Here is a 19191-nt window from a genome sequence, read left to right as displayed (position 1 = left end):
CTCTATCCTTTTTAAAGTTGTTTTAAGACATATACAGACCATGCAGATTCATAATGCTGCAAATCCTTTATGAAAAAACTTACCAAAAGGACGTCTGACTAAGCCTCTAACAAGGGGCTGGTGATGGTGTGGGAAGTAGGCCTTCAATGGAAACTTACGCTGAGACACAAAATCATTATTTTAGGAGGTTTCTGGTCAGTCTTCAAAACAAACCCACAGTGAATAATCTCATCTAAGGCAGTAATTAACAATACAGACTGAAGCAAGAAAACAGAAAATTAACTCTTTAATTAATTTTAGAATTTTGTATAAAAAAGGGGGACACTTAGGAAATGCTTGCTTATGAAAAGTAGTTATTTAAAGATTTTAGAAGTATATGCATGAAAGAAGGTTCAGAGCATGAAGAAAATGACACGTTACTAGTCTTAGTCTTTTTTCCCTGTACTCATGTAAGTTTTCACTCTTAATATGCAGAGCTTGAAAGAGACACCAGTTTAATTACATTTTCCAGTGTAAACAGATTCACAGATGATACTAAGCTAAGAACTAATAACATCTACAGACTCTGAGGGCGTTGTCTAGATTACTGCCATCTGTTCAAAAATGGAAACCTAACATTCTTAGGACCTGCTCCAGCAGCAGGTAGGGCAGTCACAGCTAGCAGACTCGCCCTGTTTATCTGAGAACGTGCGCCTTCCCTGCTTGCGTAACTGAGACCAGCAGCAGCACACCTTTAATCTGTTTGTTCTGCAAGCACGCACCACAGGCACATCCAACACGGAGCACCCACGTGCAAGTGCAACACCAACTCCCTCTGAGACAGACAGTTTCAGCCAGACCCAGATGGTGATCGCTGGCACAAAATCTAGCTGGAGTCCAGTAACTACCAGGGCACAGCAGGGTCACTGCTGGGTCCAGGCCTATTCAACATTTTCAGTCATTTCAGAACTGGAAGAAGGGGCAGCGAGTTCCCTTGGCAAGTTTGGTGATGACACAAAATGGGGAGGAGTGGCTGATACATGAAAGGACAGCCATCCAGAGGGACCTTGACAGGCTGGAGAAATGGGCTTACAGAAGCCACATAAATGTCAACAAGGAGAAAGTATGAAGTCCTGCACTTGGGGAGGAATAACTCCAGGCACCAGTACATGCTGGCAGCCACCTAGCTGGAGAGCAGTTTTCAGAGAAGGACCTGTGGACCCAGTGGACACCAAGGTGAGTGTGAGTCAGCAGTGTTTGCCCTGCAGCACAGCAGTGAGTGATATCTTGAGCTGCATTAGGCAAAGGATTGCCAGCAGGTCCAGCGAGGTGCTTCTTCCCCTCCCCTCCGCACTGTAAGCAGCCATTCCAGCAGCCTGTCCTGAAATACTATGCCCAGTTAATGCCCAGTTAAATAAAGGGCCACAAGGATCATTAAAGGACATGAGAACTTCTTTGAGGAAGGACTGAGAGAGGCTGGAGAAGTCCCAAGGAAGATCTTACCAACATATAAATACCTAAAAGGAGGGTGCAAAACAACAGAACTAGGGCTTTTGCAGTGGTGCATAGTGACAGGATCAGAGGTAATGGCATAACAAAAGCACAAGCACAGGAAGTTCTGTCTGTATACCAGAAAACATTCTGTAATTTATTTTTTCACTTTCTTTTTACTGTGAGATGGCCAAGCACTACCACAGTTTGCCTAGAAGAGTTGTAGAGCCCCATCTCGACACAGTCCTGGACAACTGGTTACAAGCAGCTATGTTTTGGAACTGGGGAGTTAGAGAAGATGATGTCCAGAGGTCCCTTCCAATTCTCAAGCAACCTATGGTGTTTCATTTACATATCTGAATCTCTGTACCATTAATCTCAGAACTCTTTTGTCTTCTTTTTTAGGGGTAAGAAGCCATTTAGCTAACAGATCATCTCTTGAAACACAGACTGGGAATATGAATAAAACGTGATAGAGCTGTAAATCCAATGAAGACTATATTTAGTAACTATTTTCTATTGGCATGTATATGCACACATCTTATAAACAAACATAAAGACACCTTCTCTCTACTACTATTTTTGTTCTGCCAACAACACTTAAATGAAATTACGGCATGTGAATATATTCTTCTTAGATAGCCTATATATCACTGGTAGAGTAAGACTCCAGAAGTCTACTTGTCAAGAGGAATTAGGCTAATTAGAAAAAAATAATAATCCCTCTAGTAAAGTATGTGTGTAGCCAATTAAGCTGCACCAAAAATTCCTATGAAAAAGCTATGTTCCTTGATACAATTAGTAGTAACTGAGGCAACCCACAGCACCATGCTACATATGAGAACAGTACTGTGAGTAAGTGAACACAATTTTCAGTTTACTGTCTAGGCAAAACCAAAAACGTTTGCCATATAAACACAGTGTTTTAGCCAGTTCTTTCCTTACATATGCCATCACAAAATGCAAAACAAGGTGCTATCAGACAGAACAAGTTTGGATGTGGCTGGGTGTAATAACTGCCATGATGTATAACAGGAAATAAACATTAAATAATGGTTTACAATATTTATCTAGCTATTTAAAACAGAATTCCCAGGTGAAATTTACAAGCAACACGACCCAACTATCCTCAGGTCAGCCTTCAATAGCACCACAAATCTATAAGAAAATCTGCTAACACAAAACATATCCCAACAGTGATCTCACTGTGACCCATTCATAAACTTCTTCTTCAATAACTACAGAAATGGGACTTTATCCTAAGCAGGTTTAAATCCCATGTTCCATTTATACTGTTTTCAGTCTCCAAAAACATGGAAATAAAAAAGACTATCTTAAACCCCATAGAACTATCTTTTCCCACTATTCAGCTTTTTTTCTGCCAAACCTTGTTTTCTCTAAATCTTCTACAAAGTTATTAGAAAAGACAGCTATTTCTGACAGCTGCCACACTGCAACAGAGAATCACTCTCCTCCTGTCACACAAACCTGCCTGCCAGGCACAACACGGTTCTTTTGCTAATTCTATGGATGCATGTTTGCCTAGAGTTTTTTCAATTAACTGTCTATAAATTCCGAAGGTCTCAGTGACCAGGCAGAACCCACTTCATCTTCTGTCATTAATGTTTTTACCATTCTTCTACTAAATGCTAATGGAGCACAGTATGTCCTGTCAAGAGCAACCAGATACCACAAAGACAGATCCCAATGGTATGACCAAAGTTTGATGTCAAGTCAAGTTTAAAGTTTAGGAAGCAATCAGCACCAGCCTTTTTGCAAGCTAAAGTTAGAAGTTAAAGTTTAGCTGTTAGCTAAAATTACAGTTGATTCATAAACTGTGAGATAAGGGGCTTTTAATTCTATCATTGAAGATAATACCTTAATGAGAACTCCATGACTTAAACAGTATGCAAATTAAATAAAGGAAACTCAACATTCAAAACCACTTTAGAAAAACGGGCAGTAGTCCATGTTGCAATGCCAGCAGGTGAAGGATCTTCACCTTAAAAAAAATGTATTGCCTGTGCAGCAGGATTAGCTCTTGGGTGTCTGATGGATGTGGAATCTTTATTTTCATTCTCACTCACTGATCCCCACCTGGGGCTACACAGTGTGCTGCTGCCATGCAGCCAGGGTGGCACGAGATTATCATGCACTTTAATACTACTGTATTAAGCAAGACAGCTGCCTGAAGCTAGAAGACAGATTCAATCACACTGCTAATTAAAAGCCAGCTTGCCGTAAGTTTCAAGAAACCCCAGCATTCTCTTAACTACCATCTCCTTCAAAAAGATGCAAAAAATCAAACTGGAAATCCCTTAAGTTTAAAGTGGAAAGTTTTAGATAACAGGGTCTTTCCAAACTTGCATCATATGAATTTGATTTCAAAAAACAAACAAGATGGTCAGGATGTGACCATGTGATTTGGGAATCTGAATTCAAGTTTGCAACCTGTAAGATAAGATTTTTCATATCTGTATTTCAAAATTTTAAGGTGAGAAACTGATCTTGCTCTTGTTTAAATCAACACAAAAGTAGTTCCACTTAATTCAGTTCAGTAAGACCTGTATAAAAATCTGTGCATGAGAGACTAAGCTATGAAATTTGAGAATACAGACCAAGGAAAATTGCAGAGAGATCACTGCTGAGGATCAGGAACTGAAACCAGTATGTATTCTGTGTCCCAGTAAGTATTCTATGTCTTTTACCTTCTGAACAGACTAATATGAATATTCAATATCCTACTTATAATTATTTAGGGGACTGGGAATGGGGTTGTTATCTCTGCTTCATTTATTATCAGAGACCCTGCTACTGCAAAATAAAAATGCATCTAGCATTTTTCCTCCTTTTTATCAAAGATGAATGTTCATGTTCACTCTACAGGCAGAAACTTCAGCATCAGGGGAACTGAGCCTGTGAAAAGCACTTTAGGCAGACATAGTCAAAGGGTTAACTTAGGTAAATGCCTCTTACATATTGGTTTCGTGCTATAATTTTATGTGCAGGTGAAGATATTTGAACTGAACTTTAGCATATCTTTGCAGCTACAGAGGGATGCTATTATTTATCTATTATATTCAGTGACTTCTCCTAAGAATTGGGTTTCTTTTTTTGCAAAATTCTGCGTTTTCTCAATGGAAAAAACACTAAGAAAGAGATCTTGACTAACCTGTTTGTTTTCATTCTGATAAGCCTGGAGGAAGAGCTGTGTAAACACCTGTATTATTGTCATAACTTCTGAAGCTCCTTCAGTTTCCACCAGTGCATTCCTACACAATGAGAAGTTAGATAAGTTAGATGTGACAGATCAGATAATTAGTCTGCCCCTCACACTTCTGTTTACTGAAATGGAAGAAAAAGGTACATTCTTTGTATGCTGTACATTCAAACTGTGTCTGAGCTCATTACACCACTAACAGAAATACTAACTTTGCAGGCTTTTTAGATTTTACTTTTAATTAAAAAAACCCCAAACAAACCTCACACACAACTCCTACAAATAAACTACACCTAGTAAGTATATACAATATACATGCAGATACATGGTTTATCCTACCTAAATAAGTATACAATTAAAAAGACTAGCACAACTTTATTAGCCAAATTTGGCATCTGGTCAGTTTATTGTGTTCAGAGCAACTGCTCCTATGATTAAGTTAAGCATACTTTATAGTGTTTTTTTGGGACTGCACCCCATAGGCCACTCTAGAGGTTTACAAAGATGAATCCTTCAACTCACCTCCCATAGTGCAAAATAACCTTGTGCAAATGGAGCAAGTAGAGAAAAACATACAGCAGCGATTTGCATTCTCTTATTTGAAAGACATACAGTAGTAAGGAGAAATACTGTTCAAAGTTCCCAGTGAGATACAAGTACTAGAGAATTGTTTCATTCCTTCCAAAGCATATAAAGAGCTAATACATTACTGTAACACAGAAATTTAACAAAACTACAGGCAAATATAATCACTGAAAAAGAGTAAATATTACACGAAAACTCAAGACAGCCTAGGTGTATGACTTCTGTATAGCCACACATAGCAAGAAAGTATTGGGAAATAAAAGCAGTAATTATTATCACTGTGACGAGGTATTTTAGCACAATTAATCTCAATATGTATGCAATACCAAGAAAAGTTATTACAGAAAGAGTCACAATGCTTAGATCCATACTTCTAACAGAACACTAACCCCAAATATCAAAGTTTTGTGCCAGCTATAGAACCTAACACAGGTTTGCAAGCAAGGAAGTATAAATTTATTTATCAGTAGTTCTCTAAAATCTCACATGTAATTACAACTGGTGTAGTATCTTAAACACATGCACACCACTTGATAATGGTTGGAAGGATGTTAGAGAAATACAACAAACAGAAGGCTGCATAAACCAATTGGTCTGCAAAAACCAGCTAACATATACAGCTTCATGTAAGTATCAAGAGGAGGTGAGACAGAGTATTCTTACAATACATCAAGGTTTTAATACCAACAGTGTAGAGGAACAAGCACACTAAGCAGAAGCAATTCAAAGTAAAGACAGGGAACATAAATGTAGGCTTAGAAACAGGAAAACATTTTTTAAGACAATTTGAAACATATAGAAGTGCAAGGTTTTACCAGAAAATACTGTGCTGGACAAAGTCCTGCATCAGCTGAGAAACATCATTTTATCCATTTCTAATTCAAAGGGAAAGGATGCAAAAGAGTAGTGAAGTAATGTGTTGTTTTTTTTAGAAAATATTTTATATAGCATGACCTTAAGTAAGCTGAGAAGCTTGGACAAATTTTATCTCCCTGTACCATCACAATAGACAGCCTCTAGCCTAAGACATCAGTACACATCTGCTGAAGTCAGATCAATTTTTAAATGCATCTTGCTTTGGGAAAGTGATGAATCTCAGCTTTTCAGAAAGCGCCAACTATGTGCAAACACAGGACCACAGCAACAAAGGACTGCCAGGGCAGTGGCTGAGGAGTGGCTCCACTCTCACAGTAAAGTGGTCTACAGTTCTACAGCCAAGACTCTTCTGCTAGTGCCTGCACAAACCTAAACGTGCACACAGACACACAAATGCCCTCAAACACCTGTACCTGGGAGCCCTGTTTTCCTAAGAAGGGAAACTCTTGATGATCAAAAAAGGGTCAGCCACTAAATACATTACTGTTGTATTGGAATTGTTAATACTGATAACCCTGGCAGTAGATCTACTTACAATGAGTAAGTTTTAAGTCAAGTGAAAAGACACTGAAAACTGAGTATAAAGGACTTGAAGCCCCCACGTGGTAACCAGTATAATTCCAGGTTGCTTCAAAATAATTTTAATGCATTAAAAACCAAACTCATTATTAATGGGTGGATCAGTAGTTTAAGTCCATTAACAGCATATCTAACATAAATCCTGAAAAGTATAAAAGAAATATAAAAAAGGCTACACTGCTAAATGCAGAATGCTGCCTTTATGCTGGCGTGGGCCAAGCCATTTCAGCACTTATAATTTTCACCTCAAAATTGTATTTCAGCCACAAATTTATACTGAAGTACAAAATAAATTACAAATTTTAAAGGTTAAAATACAATGTATTCAACTGTACCAAGGATTATTATCATGTAACTTTCATTTAAAGTTCATAAGAATTTCAACACTTTTCATTATTTGCAGTATACTACACAGAAAGGGACTTTAGAGCATACAGGTAAAGAAAAAGATATCTTGTAATTATAACATGCTGCAGATCATAATACTGCTTCTGCTCTTGAAGAAAATCTTGAAGAAATCAATATTTAAAGCCTTCCCCACAGTTATTTCAAAACTTACTTGAAAATTTCATTTACAATTCTGAAAATAGCAGGATGGCTTGCTGCTTGTGGCTGTTGATAAACAAATGAAAGAAAATGAGGCATTAATAAGAAACAACTCACACAACTGTCACTGCATAATTTACAGCTTAACTCATGGATGCTATTGCACTGCCATTATTAAACCGTAACTCTAAGATCAACTCTTACTAAACCCTCAGATTTTCTCAGGATTAGGATTCTTAGGATTCTCCACAGCGAGACCAAGCAGGCTCAACAGCTGTTAAATGCAAACACCTGGGATCCCAATCTGTTTATGACAACAATCACTACAAATATTAAAGGTGGCAGACAGAAAGAACAGGTTCTTGCACGCAATTGCTGGAGGCTAGACACAGGGATAGATTTTCAAGAAGCTTTTCTTTCCACTTTGCAGACAATCCTTTCTGGATGTGCTTTGAGACTCTCGCTACGTCTCCAAAATTAAATTCCAGAAATTGAAATGATTTTATCACCTCTGGCTTTAATAGTTTTGCATGCATTTTCATCCAAGACAGTATTATCTTCTTTTGTGAACTTCAGAGTTGCTAGTACAAGCTAAATATCTCAGTGCATCAATTTATTTTTTTTTAAATCTAGCGAAGCCTTTTACCATGCTACCACACAAAAGACTGTTTTGAGAAAGTTGTAATATTAAACATGGACCAGTAAACACACTGCTTTCCAATTCCATATTCTTAGGCTTTTCTAGAACACCTAGAAAAAAACCCACTCATGCATTCCCCAAAGTACTAAGTTAAAGTCTAAGTTGAAAACCAAATCCTCATGTACTGCCTCCGATGTTAGTGCCTTTAAATTTAGTAAGAATATAGTTCTCAAACAGCCTAGAGTAAAGCATGTTTAACAAGATGCATTCTATAAACTTTAGGAAGCATATTGTTTATAAATTTATTATAAAGCATTTATTAATACATTTATTAATATTTATTATAAGGCATTTATTAATACAGCTTAAATTGCGTAACACACTACTGAAAACTTGTATGCAATTGTTCCAAGCTAAAAAGTACGAAGTAGAAAACTAATACAATATGGTAATAATACATAAAAGTTATGTTTATAGAAAATAAGTTATAGCAATAACAATTAAAAGAATATATTTTTAATTGTACACAGGGAGAACAAGGGCTTTGCTTAATACGACAACAAACAGCCCTTACCAAAAGCTGTCTAGAAAAGCTCCTCCTCTCCCCCAGCTGTTGCTGCCAAGCCCTGAGCAGGAGGTGGCACTGACCTCGCTGCTGCACCCCGAGCTGTGCTATGGGACATGTGCCACCTCCCGCTCCAGGGCAGCACCCCAAACTCAGCAGGCAGGCAGGGACCCCAGCACGGCACCAACAGCACCCACAGGCCTCTCCTCATCTTTTCTGGTTTGGGGTTTGGGGTTTTTTTGTTTGTTTTGTTTGGGGGTTGTTTGTTTGCTTGTTTGTTTGTTTGTTTATTTCTTTGTTTGTGGAAAGACTGGACTAGATCTCCAGAGCTGGCTTCCCAACCATCGTGAGGTTCTGGAAAGTGAGAGTGTGTTTTCAGTCCTGTGGGCTAACCGGTTGATTCAGTAATTCCTCCCCTTTCAGATCTCTACCCACCTTTGCAGGCACACTTCTATGATGACAGTGACACACTTTTACTTGAGGCTGAATACAAACCAGAAAGGGTCCAGCAGCACATGGGCTCACAGACCAGGATCAAACCCTAGTTCTTTTGAACAAGACTAAAATAAATATGCTGTACACAACAATGAAAAACTCCTCACTTCTTCCTGGTAGCCAGCAGCAATCTAACAGTACTCACTACAGAAAATCATAGTTAATAGCCTCAAGGATTTTATCTAAACTACTGAAATTAATATGAATTTCATCACTGGTAGTCAAAAATGAAAAAAACCCCAAGAAACAAACCCAAGCCCAAACCCCTCTGATACCTAATTTCACAAGATTTTGATCAATGAACAGTATGGAATGATTTGCAAGCATTCAGAGCAAGAATGCTGTGATAGTGCAAAAGTCTGCCCTGGAATTTGAAGATGCCCATTGTGAAGGAGGACAAGAGCAGATTGCACAATTCTGCTACTGCTGGCTGCAGTTCTGGAATTTGGGAGGGATTATAATTTTCAGGAGGGATTTTAATAAAACTTTCTTCTTGTTGACATTATCTCCTTATATTTTCAAAATAAAAAAACATTTTACATTTCAGTAATCTTGCCTGGAACTATTCAATGCTATTTACAGAAATCAAACCATATGTATTGTTCAATTACTTCTAAAACATTCACAATGCAGACAGCACAATACACACTAAACAAAATGATTCGAACACAGCTGCATGTGTGGTATTATGATAGAAAAAATAAACTTGTAATATAATGTTTTCCAGACACAAGTCTTAAAGAACTATACTTCTTATGTGTCTGTATTATTAGAAAGCACAATCTGAAACAACTTATTTATAACACAAAGCCAGAAGTGAATAAAAAAAATATAAGAAAAAATACATCTGTATCTACAGTAAGCAAGTGAGTGGGAAAAAAAGAGACAGAATAATCTGCATTTTATTCACATCACAGGATGCTCTCTAACAACCACAATTAAGAATAAACATGGGGAAGGTCATAAAACATGCCCAAGGTCATACAGATTTGAGGTGGTAACTCTTGATTTCCAGACTCACATGCAATTAATTGGACATAACACTTCTGGAAGTTAAGCACATCTAATTTAAGGAAACTACTACGGTGCTGTATTTCAAATGCCGTCCGTGTCTTCCAATTGTACATTTTTATTTCTGAATTTTATATTTACCACATTAAAATAGGAAATGTTCCCTTTTTTCTTATACGAAACACCAAATGTGTATTATTTTTAAAGCACAAATATATTTTTACATAAGTTTTTAAAAGCGCCTGAATATATCAGCATCAGGAGTAATTTTCTCTATCCTTCCTCTTCCTCATTAGTGCCTCTTACATTGGCTCTGTACACTGGGGAGGGTTCTGGCTGTGCAGAGCCCAGGGACAGTGGGGATAAGGCTGAGTGCCTGTGGGTGACAGTCAGCGGGATGGCAAACCAGGCAGAGATCCTGCTGGGAGTCTGTCACACACCACCCAGCCAGGATGAAGTGAAATCTTCTGTCAGTGGATGTTTCATGATGACTACCCCTTGTTCTTGTGGGAGACTTTAACTTGCCAAAAGCCTGCTGGAAACTCAACACAGTGAGAGGAGACAGTATGGATCCTGGAGAGTGTGGAAGGCAACTTCCATTCACAGCTGATAGGGGAGCCTACCAGGGCATGCCCTGCCACACCTGCTGCTCCCAGACAGAGGAGGGAAGTGGGAGATGTGGTGGTCAGAGGCCATCCTGGGCACACTGACCATGGAATGACAGAGTGTCTCTGTTCTTGGTGGGGTAAGGAAGGGGATCAACAGAACCTCTGCCTTGGACTTCCAGAGTTTGGCCCATTCAGGACATCAGTTCAGAAAGGATGGAAGGCAGGAAACTGCGCTTAAAAACAAAGGGGTTCAGGAAGGCCAGACATGCTTTAAGCAGGAAATCTTAAAGGTGCAGGAGCAGGCCATGTCCACATGCCAATAGAGGAGCTGGCAGAGAAGACAACTGCCCTGGCTGAGTGTGGAGCATTCATGGGAACTCAGGGAAAAAAAGAGAGCTTATGACCTTTGGAAAAAGGGGCAGGGGACTTGGGATGTCTTTAGGTCATAGAGAGAAACCCAGAAAGGCAAAACTTCAACTATAACTCCATCTGACCCCTGCTATGAAAGATTATAGAAAGTGTTCTTATAAATACATTAACTACAAAAGGGGGGCCGAGAAAAATCTCCATCCTTTACTGGACATGGAAGGGAACAGAGTTTACTTGACATGGTGGTTTCGGTCAAAGGTTGGTTTCAATGATCTTGGAGGTGTTTTCCAACCCTAATGATTCTATGCTGACAAGGTGGAAAACAAAATGCAGCAAGAACAGATGGTTTATAAAGAAGAAGCTGACAAATTTTAAGCCCTCTCAGCCTATTGCACTTTTCTTGCAACATACCTCTGAAACAAATAAAACTACTTTGGAAAGCTATCTCAGAGCCAAACAGAAACTATAAATTATACCAATTCAATCACTTCTCTTTTTACATACACAGGCTTCAAAAATCTGTGTATATACATATCTATCCATTCCTGGTAAAGCATAAAATACTAGTGTGTGTATTTACTGCATGTTTAGTTGCTAATGCACACATACAAACCCTAAAGTTACTTCAGAAAGGAAGACATCCACTCACCAGCTTAATTCCAAACTAAGAGGCCATCTGTGATGGTCACTTCACTTGTTCTTATTACTTCTAACTACAGAATTTCCAGTATTAATTTCAGTTCAGCCACAAACTCACAAACATAACATCATGCCATATAAACATAACTTAGTGGACCATCACACAACAATTACTCTTGGAATTAAAATAAATGATTAGTACATACCAAGTTTCCTTCATAAAAGAAGTACAGTGCTTTACAACTATCTGGGTACCTTAGATGTCTGTGAGGTTTATGTACCACATGATCACTGTATCAAGATATTTGATTTAGATAAATTACTCTGATAATGCAATTATGAAAGAGCTTATTGAAATTTCATTCTTATACTGTACTATAACCAAATCACTAACATATTTTTATTTGTCCTCTGAAGTTTTTCTTACAAATAGTAAAGTAGAAATCTAGCTTTGTCTTGTGATTCCACTATTACCATATCCATAATGTAAACAGAGCTTACATCCTAAAACATCATAATCCAACTGCCAAAAAATGCACATCCACATTCCTAAATAAGTATTTAAATACCCTTTAGGCAAGCTAAATTAATATGCTGTTGGATTCAAAGTGCTGACTAATTTAATGTCACACAAGTATCTTTACAGTACCATGTACATGCTGTACAAAATGTCATTATGCATCTAGAACACAATTTCCAGCTGACATTATTTTCCTTATATGCTGCCTCTCTGACGTTTCTCATGCTGTTGTTTATCCCTGCCATGTTCTCTCCCATTTATGCACCCTCCCTCTTACCAATGCTTATCAGTCATCAATATCCAGCTTCCCACTGCTCTCCTCTTTATGGCTCCATTCATTCCATTCTTTGTCCACAGGATGTCCTCTCTAAACCAGCTTTCAAAGCTGCTTCACTGGTCTTGCCAGTCTGTGAATATCTTATTTCAAAAGCACAAAGTCCTTGGAGCAGAGGCAAGTAAAGACAACCTAAGTGTGCTAGCACAGTGCTGTTCCACTCTTTTCAGAGTTCAGGATGCGGAGAAAACTAAAGTATGAACATTTATAATAAGTAACAAAAAACAACACTTGAAACAAGTATTTGACTTCTTTTTATATATTCATAACTTAGACTTATATATCTTTTTCTTTCATCAGCTGGTACAAGGTGTAGTACCACAATATATTCATAATATATGTGATACAGAAAAATTAGGCGTTGACCTGTATAGCCTTGTTTGCTGCAATACCTAAATCCCCAGATGCCACATGAAGAACTGCTGACACCAAGCCATTTATGATTTGATAGTATCATAATGGATCCCTAAAATAAGAGATTTGCAGGTTCAACTAAAAAGGAAGAATATTTAAAGGTAGCATTCTTTTCCTGACTAAAATACTTTGTAAGCAGTTTCACAGGCTGAAAATAAAACACCATATGCCATTTGTTAGTTCTGTCATTTTATGTAACATATCATTTGAGTGCACAGCACACATGCTATTTCACACTAAAATTAACAATTAAATTTACATTTAGTGCTGCGAACTAGCTCATTATTTTGGAAAAAATACTGTGCCGGGTTTTCTCTTAGGGAAGATTTTTTGTGCTCTGCATAAATCAGCATTTGAAAATAAATTTTAATTACAGTTTAGCAAATGTTTTGCATTAAGAATTTTGTTCAGGTTTGCAAACAAAACCAAGTAACTAAGATTATAATAAAATAATCTACAACGGATTCCAGTTGTTCAGACTGTTGAACTCCAGTAAAAACAGACTGAACAGGTTGAACGAAGTAAAAACAGATTCAAATCCTTCCTGGCCAGAGTTCATAATTTTTTAAGACAGAGGAAGGTTCTCAGCACTCTCACCACCGGGATCCTCATTTCTTCACCCATTCTTCATCACTGGATGAAATATTTTTTTCTCTTCTACCAATTCAGTGTAAAAACTAAAAAATTAGTGATGTTTGAAGGACTAAAGATTTGGCCTGCACTAACAAGTCACACGTCCCATAATGGCCATTTATGCTGATATATGTCTCTGTGCTGACATATTTGAAAACTGTCACTCCTGAAGCATGAAAGAGCAGTATCAAACATACTACATGTTGCACATACCAGCAGTGAGTCTTTTATGACACGAGCCACTTCTTCCAGTGAATTCAGCTGAATGGAAAACAGCCGGTCTAAAAGATGTAAGGTAGCTTTCTCAAGGCTTGGTAAGTGTCGAAGCCAAAGGCTGAAGATAGCTGATTCAGGAAGGGAGATCTTCTTCCTAGTTTAGAGAGGAAAATACTGTTTTATCTGAGTAACTAAAAGGAAGACCAAAAAAAGTACTTTTTTTTTTTTAAACATATTGGGGGAAAAGGAGGCTCAAAGATCAACCTGAAGCAAGAGAGAGATCTTGTTTACAGTAGCCTGTTCAACAGCAAATCATAATAGCAAAGAATGACAGGAAATCACCATCATCTACAAATGCAACTTTACCACGTGTTTAAAACCTAGAAATTTGGTCATGATGGATGAAGTCTGAAGTTCCCCTCCTGTCTCAAGAAAGGTCCTGTCCCTGGACCTTGTGCTCTCTCAAACCCAGACTAGTTCCTGCAGACAACTACTGGCAGATGAGCAGGAAGCTCCTGCATAATGCTTCTGCTATTCTGTATTTGGTTATATTCTGTATAACCAAATAATTCCCTAACTTTGCAGAGAAATAAGGAAAAACCCCAAACCAGCAACAACAAAAAGAAAAAAAAAGACAACCAAAAAAACCCAAAAAAACAACAACAACAAAAAAACCCCACAAAAACAAAACCAAAAAAACCCAATAAAAATTTAGAGGTAGCTAAGTACTCAGCCTAGCAGCACTGACCAGAGGCATTTAACTAACAAACAGAAAAAAAAGAAAGACAAGTTATCTCTCCATCTAAAGACTTCAACTATTGGTGTCATATCAAATGACAAAAGATACAGTGTGGACCAGCATGAATCAAAATATACTAAACTAACCACCCAAGAAGAGATATCACAGCACAAACATCCTGGAATATTTTTGTAGCTATTGTGATTGTTGCAAATTAAAAGGTTCAAACCAAAACAATACACAAGTAACAATAAATATTTGCCTTGGTCTTAAATCAAGTTAAGATTAAAAAACCTATAATTAGGCTGGAGTGTACATGCAAACTAAAACTGATAAAAGTGAAAATACCAGCAGGAAGAATACTAAAACCATTTTAGGATCTATTTTCCATGAATTTATTTTGCCATACATTCATTTAATTATCAGCTCTCAGAACTCTGAATTTCACTAAGAAGCCTGATTTTTTTCCACTCAGTACTATGTAGTGATCTTACAGTGTACTTCTGGAGACAAGAAATCCATTGAAGCATCCAGAATTTCAAAATTGTAAAGCAATGCTCAATTTCAGGATGCTGTTTTATTAAATACTACTATTAAAGCACATAGGCACATCCGAGTAAACTAAGAATGACAAGAGATTAGCTGATTTTGCCACCACCAAGTTTCTTGTTTTTGAGGTAGCATGGTAGATACCATAGATATTAAGGGAGGAAAAGAAAGCTAGTAAGAGTTCATAGAGATGTTGCAACTCTAAGATATAAAAACCATATAGGAAGTTAACTGTAGTGATTATACTCCCACAGCTGAACTTGCAGATAGATGGTCTCACCAGGGCAATTTTGAGTTCTTTGGAGCCCTGCAAGTGCCCTGTTTTCTAGGGAACACTTCACCCACGTTCAGAACACAACAGAGTTAGGGAAAATAGAAGTCAGTTATCAGAGCAGGTAAAAAAAATAAAATACAAGCACATTCACATTAAGATCACATGAGTTCAGTGACAGTCCAGGAATATATCATGCAAAGCACGTATGAGCCTGTATCTGCTCCCAGGGAAACCATACATTTTTGCTGAGGACCCTGACAGAGTCACTTAGTCAAAAGCCACATGAAATCAGACATTTTTGTTCACTGTGATAAGTAAGTAGCTCAACAGTTAAGAAAAGAGACTTTTATTTTAGTCAGAAGAACCTCTTATGGCAATCCAAAGAATGGCCTTACTCATGACATGAAGTGTCAGAAGTCTCTTGTGATGGACTGCCCAGCAGCTCACTGACATGAGAACAAACCATCAGTACAGAACCTGTGAGCTTGCTCTCAAAGTCTTAAAAGCTTGTGGAATATGAACAATCAGAAGCCACAAAAGATGAACAAGTGAAAGAGTGAAAGATAGCCCTGTCTTTTTGGGCACACCTTTCACTACCCACCTCCACATTCACATTCCTTTTTCATGCCTTCTCCTCGACTTTTAGTAACATGAATGGATTAGTTTTTGAACTTTCCCATTATCTATTTTTGCCTGGAGCCCTCAATGGATCACCACAAAAATCTTCATTAGACCATCTCAGAAACTATGATGAGTACAGAGGAAACAATTACAACTTATTAAAAAAGGAGAGAAATGGATAATTGACATAGAATGTTCACAAGGGACATTTTCTAGTACAAAAAAACATTGTTGATAATACTGCACCTCATCTACAACTTAAATAAAGCAATTCTGAAGTAAAAGTATGCTGTGCTTTCCCTGATATCTTCCCTTTCCTGGCATAACCAACCTTGCTGATGTTAAGCTTCACTCAGCTGGTTTTCATCCATAGACTGATTTTATCAGAACAGGGTCAGCAAAACAAGCAAATATGTATTTCACAAATTGCTCCTCTCTCAGATTCATTAAAACTCACCTGCTAAGAACTGGGAAAATTTAAAATATGGAAAACCAATTTCACAATAAAAAACCTCCAAGAAAACCCAAAAGAATTATGAAAACATCAAACATAAGGATCTACCTTACACACAGAAAAATTAAAATGCCTCCCAAAATGTCAAGTAAGGAATGGTAATACATTTATATGACACATTAATGAATTTCTAGGAAAAATTACCACAATTTCCACCAAATTCCTAAAATCTATTGAAGGTTTTAACCTCCTTCTTAGGGAACAGGTGAGACAAAGTCCAAGTCAACATTTAAAGCTGTTATGCCAGTTTGTGCACCAGCTATGTAAAATTCTGCTCTGGCCCACAATCTCAGCTCTGCTATTCAACTGCAAGAGAAATACTTTACTAGAAAGGTGTTCAGTGCATTCAGCATGCAAACCTAGAAAAAAGACATTGAATTGAACAGATAGCCTTTATGAAAAATTAAAACAATAATACAAACCCAGCCACTTACTTTAAAACAGCCTCATTCACAGCCTCTAGAAATTCTGAACTGAGAATTTCTTTTGATGAACCTCCATGGTAAAGAAGGAGAGTTTCCAGCAGAGGAGTTAGATCAGGCAAAGTAATGAGAGGCACACAGAAAATGGACACAGCATTCACATGACTAGCTGAAACGCTGAAGGAAAAAATAAACACAGTTCATGTTTCAGAAAAGTCATAAATTCTAAACTGTTAAGCTAAAAAAAGGACATTAATTAATTGCAGATGATTAAACGTAAGACATGCATACCTAACTGCTGAGAAATTATTTACTGGAATGACTGTTGACAAAACATTCCACATAGTGTGCAGAATGTTTAGAAGTCTGATAAAATTTTGATATTCAAGTGCTCAAAGCAAACCATGTGAGGGATAGCAACACAATTCTGAATTGAACCCAGTTATTTTGGCTCCAGCAACAATAACTGCTAGGCTAGACACCTCTCTGTCTTTCCCAGGGCTAGTGAAGGAAGACTAGAGATTCATAGCTCCATGTAAGTTTCCTGGAGCCCCAAAAGAGACAACCTAGCTGCTTTTCAGACCTGTTGCTTTTTTAACCTCTCTTTCCTCTTAACAGAAAAAAATTATGAATCCTGCTGTCTTCAAGTGACCAGCTGGAATTTTTTTGTCTTACAGACATGCGGCTGAAGGAACATGTAGCACCTTTGGATCCTAATATACAAACCACTTGCTGGATCTTCTCGCTGAAAGTACATGACTGGAAATTACTGAAAACAGTGGAATATGGAGCATAAAGAAAATACAGAAACTTTGGAACTTTAAGAAAATTAAACTGGCAGAGACTAGATTTGCAAAAAGAAATCACGAGTTTACAGAGAATATACATTGTTTCTCCCACATGAAACTGTACCATTGACAGGAAGACACTTATAAAGACCAAGAGCTATGAAACACTGAATTTCAGCAAATTAAATTATTGTCCTATATTGTCTGTAAAAGGCTTCCCAGAGTTCCTGCAACTTTCTCCTGATTCACTAAAGAAGTTCATTCCCTGCAAGAAACTTAAAGTATTTTCATTGAGGAGTCACAAAAACTATTCCTGAAGATCTGAGATGGGAATTAACAGGCTGCTCAGCAGTACGGACACGAGGTAATCATTAATCATTACCATTTAAACAGAGAGAGAAATAAAACATGACACGTTTTCAAAGACACAAATTTCTCAGCAATTACCTGATTAAATATGTGTTTAAGGTTTCTTATACTGAAATACTTCAAAATACACTTTTGTTACAAGTGATTTTTCAGGAATGGTAATTATTGGGATGATCTTATCATGCAGTAGTATTTTCCAGGGTACACAGAACTGAAACTCTAAATCAGTTCCCTTTGTAAAATTATGTTTCTAATTTCTTATCCAGGTTAGCAGAATTTAGCAGATGAATTTACTCTTACTTAACTTCAGAAGAAAAACCCCGTGAAGGCAATTTTCTTCTACATAATCTTCAAAATATGTTCTTGGAGACTAGTGCACAATGCACTCCACTGTGTACAATGAATTTGCACAGATATTATCATCTGAATTTTTAAAATATCACTAAATGGGAAAAGGAAAAAATGTACACTTCTAAAAGCAAAATACTTTTGTCTCTGAAATTTGAATAAACACCCGTATCATAATTTCTACATTCAAAAATCAACCAAAGTTCAAAGTTTTCCCTTTCTCCCAGCAGAAATCAGGTATTTCTCTTCCCAACAGTCTCAACCATCTTTTAAGCTAAATCTGTTTCAACCTACTCTTAAAATGTGGGCATTTATTTCCTACATGGAAAGAAACTTTGTGATACTCCTCATTAACTGATTTTAATATTAAAATAATTCCTAAACAAATTCATTTAATCTTCCTTACCAAATATCTAGGTGCAAAAAGAAAGGGGAGAAGAATAGCCAAGTTTTGGCTAATGATACAAGAAAAAGATTTCAATTAGCTGCTTCTTTCCTATAATTTTACAACCTGTGTAAAATAGGTCATAAAACTCTTCTACTCATAGCATCCCTTTTGGCTCTGAAGGGCAGCAGAATGTGTACAGGCATTTTCTTTCATTGAATTTATTAACTATGAATTATTTCAATTTTTTAAATATTTTAATGCTTTTATTTACTTATTAGTTATTTTACTATTAAATAATAAAAAATAACACTATTAGTGTAATTATTTCATCACTAATTATTTAATTTTGGATAAGTAGTTCTTATATGTATTTACTACTCTATTATTAATAATTTAATCAAATAAATTGAATACACTTAAAACGGAAGACACAATTTGAATTTATAGTTTTTATTAAAA

At 37.1% G+C, this 19191-nt stretch overlaps 1 protein-coding gene across 6 annotated transcripts in view; it reads right to left on the bottom strand.

Moving 5' to 3' along the window:
* Window positions 1-19191, bottom strand: part of FANCC (FA complementation group C) — a 95821-nt gene that overhangs the window by 10461 nt on the left and 66169 nt on the right. For all 6 annotated transcript variants that reach the window (XM_086868370.1, XM_086868374.1, XM_086868371.1 and 3 more), the window contains 5 exons: window positions 16852-17016; window positions 13718-13874; window positions 7290-7342; window positions 4643-4742; window positions 84-159 (listed from right to left, as the gene is read on the bottom strand). In XM_086868370.1, coding sequence (XP_086724496.1) covers window positions 84-159; window positions 4643-4742; window positions 7290-7342; window positions 13718-13874; window positions 16852-17016 — 551 coding nt within the window. The remainder of the gene's footprint in view (window positions 1-83; window positions 160-4642; window positions 4743-7289; window positions 7343-13717; window positions 13875-16851; window positions 17017-19191) is intronic.

Source organism: Cyanistes caeruleus, chromosome Z, assembly GCF_971803275.1.
Source record: "Cyanistes caeruleus chromosome Z, bCyaCae1.hap1.1, whole genome shotgun sequence".
NCBI classification, from domain to species: domain Eukaryota; kingdom Metazoa; phylum Chordata; class Aves; order Passeriformes; family Paridae; genus Cyanistes; species Cyanistes caeruleus.
The sequence above is the reverse complement of the archived record's forward strand: the minus strand, read 5'-3'. Positions and strand labels throughout refer to the sequence as shown.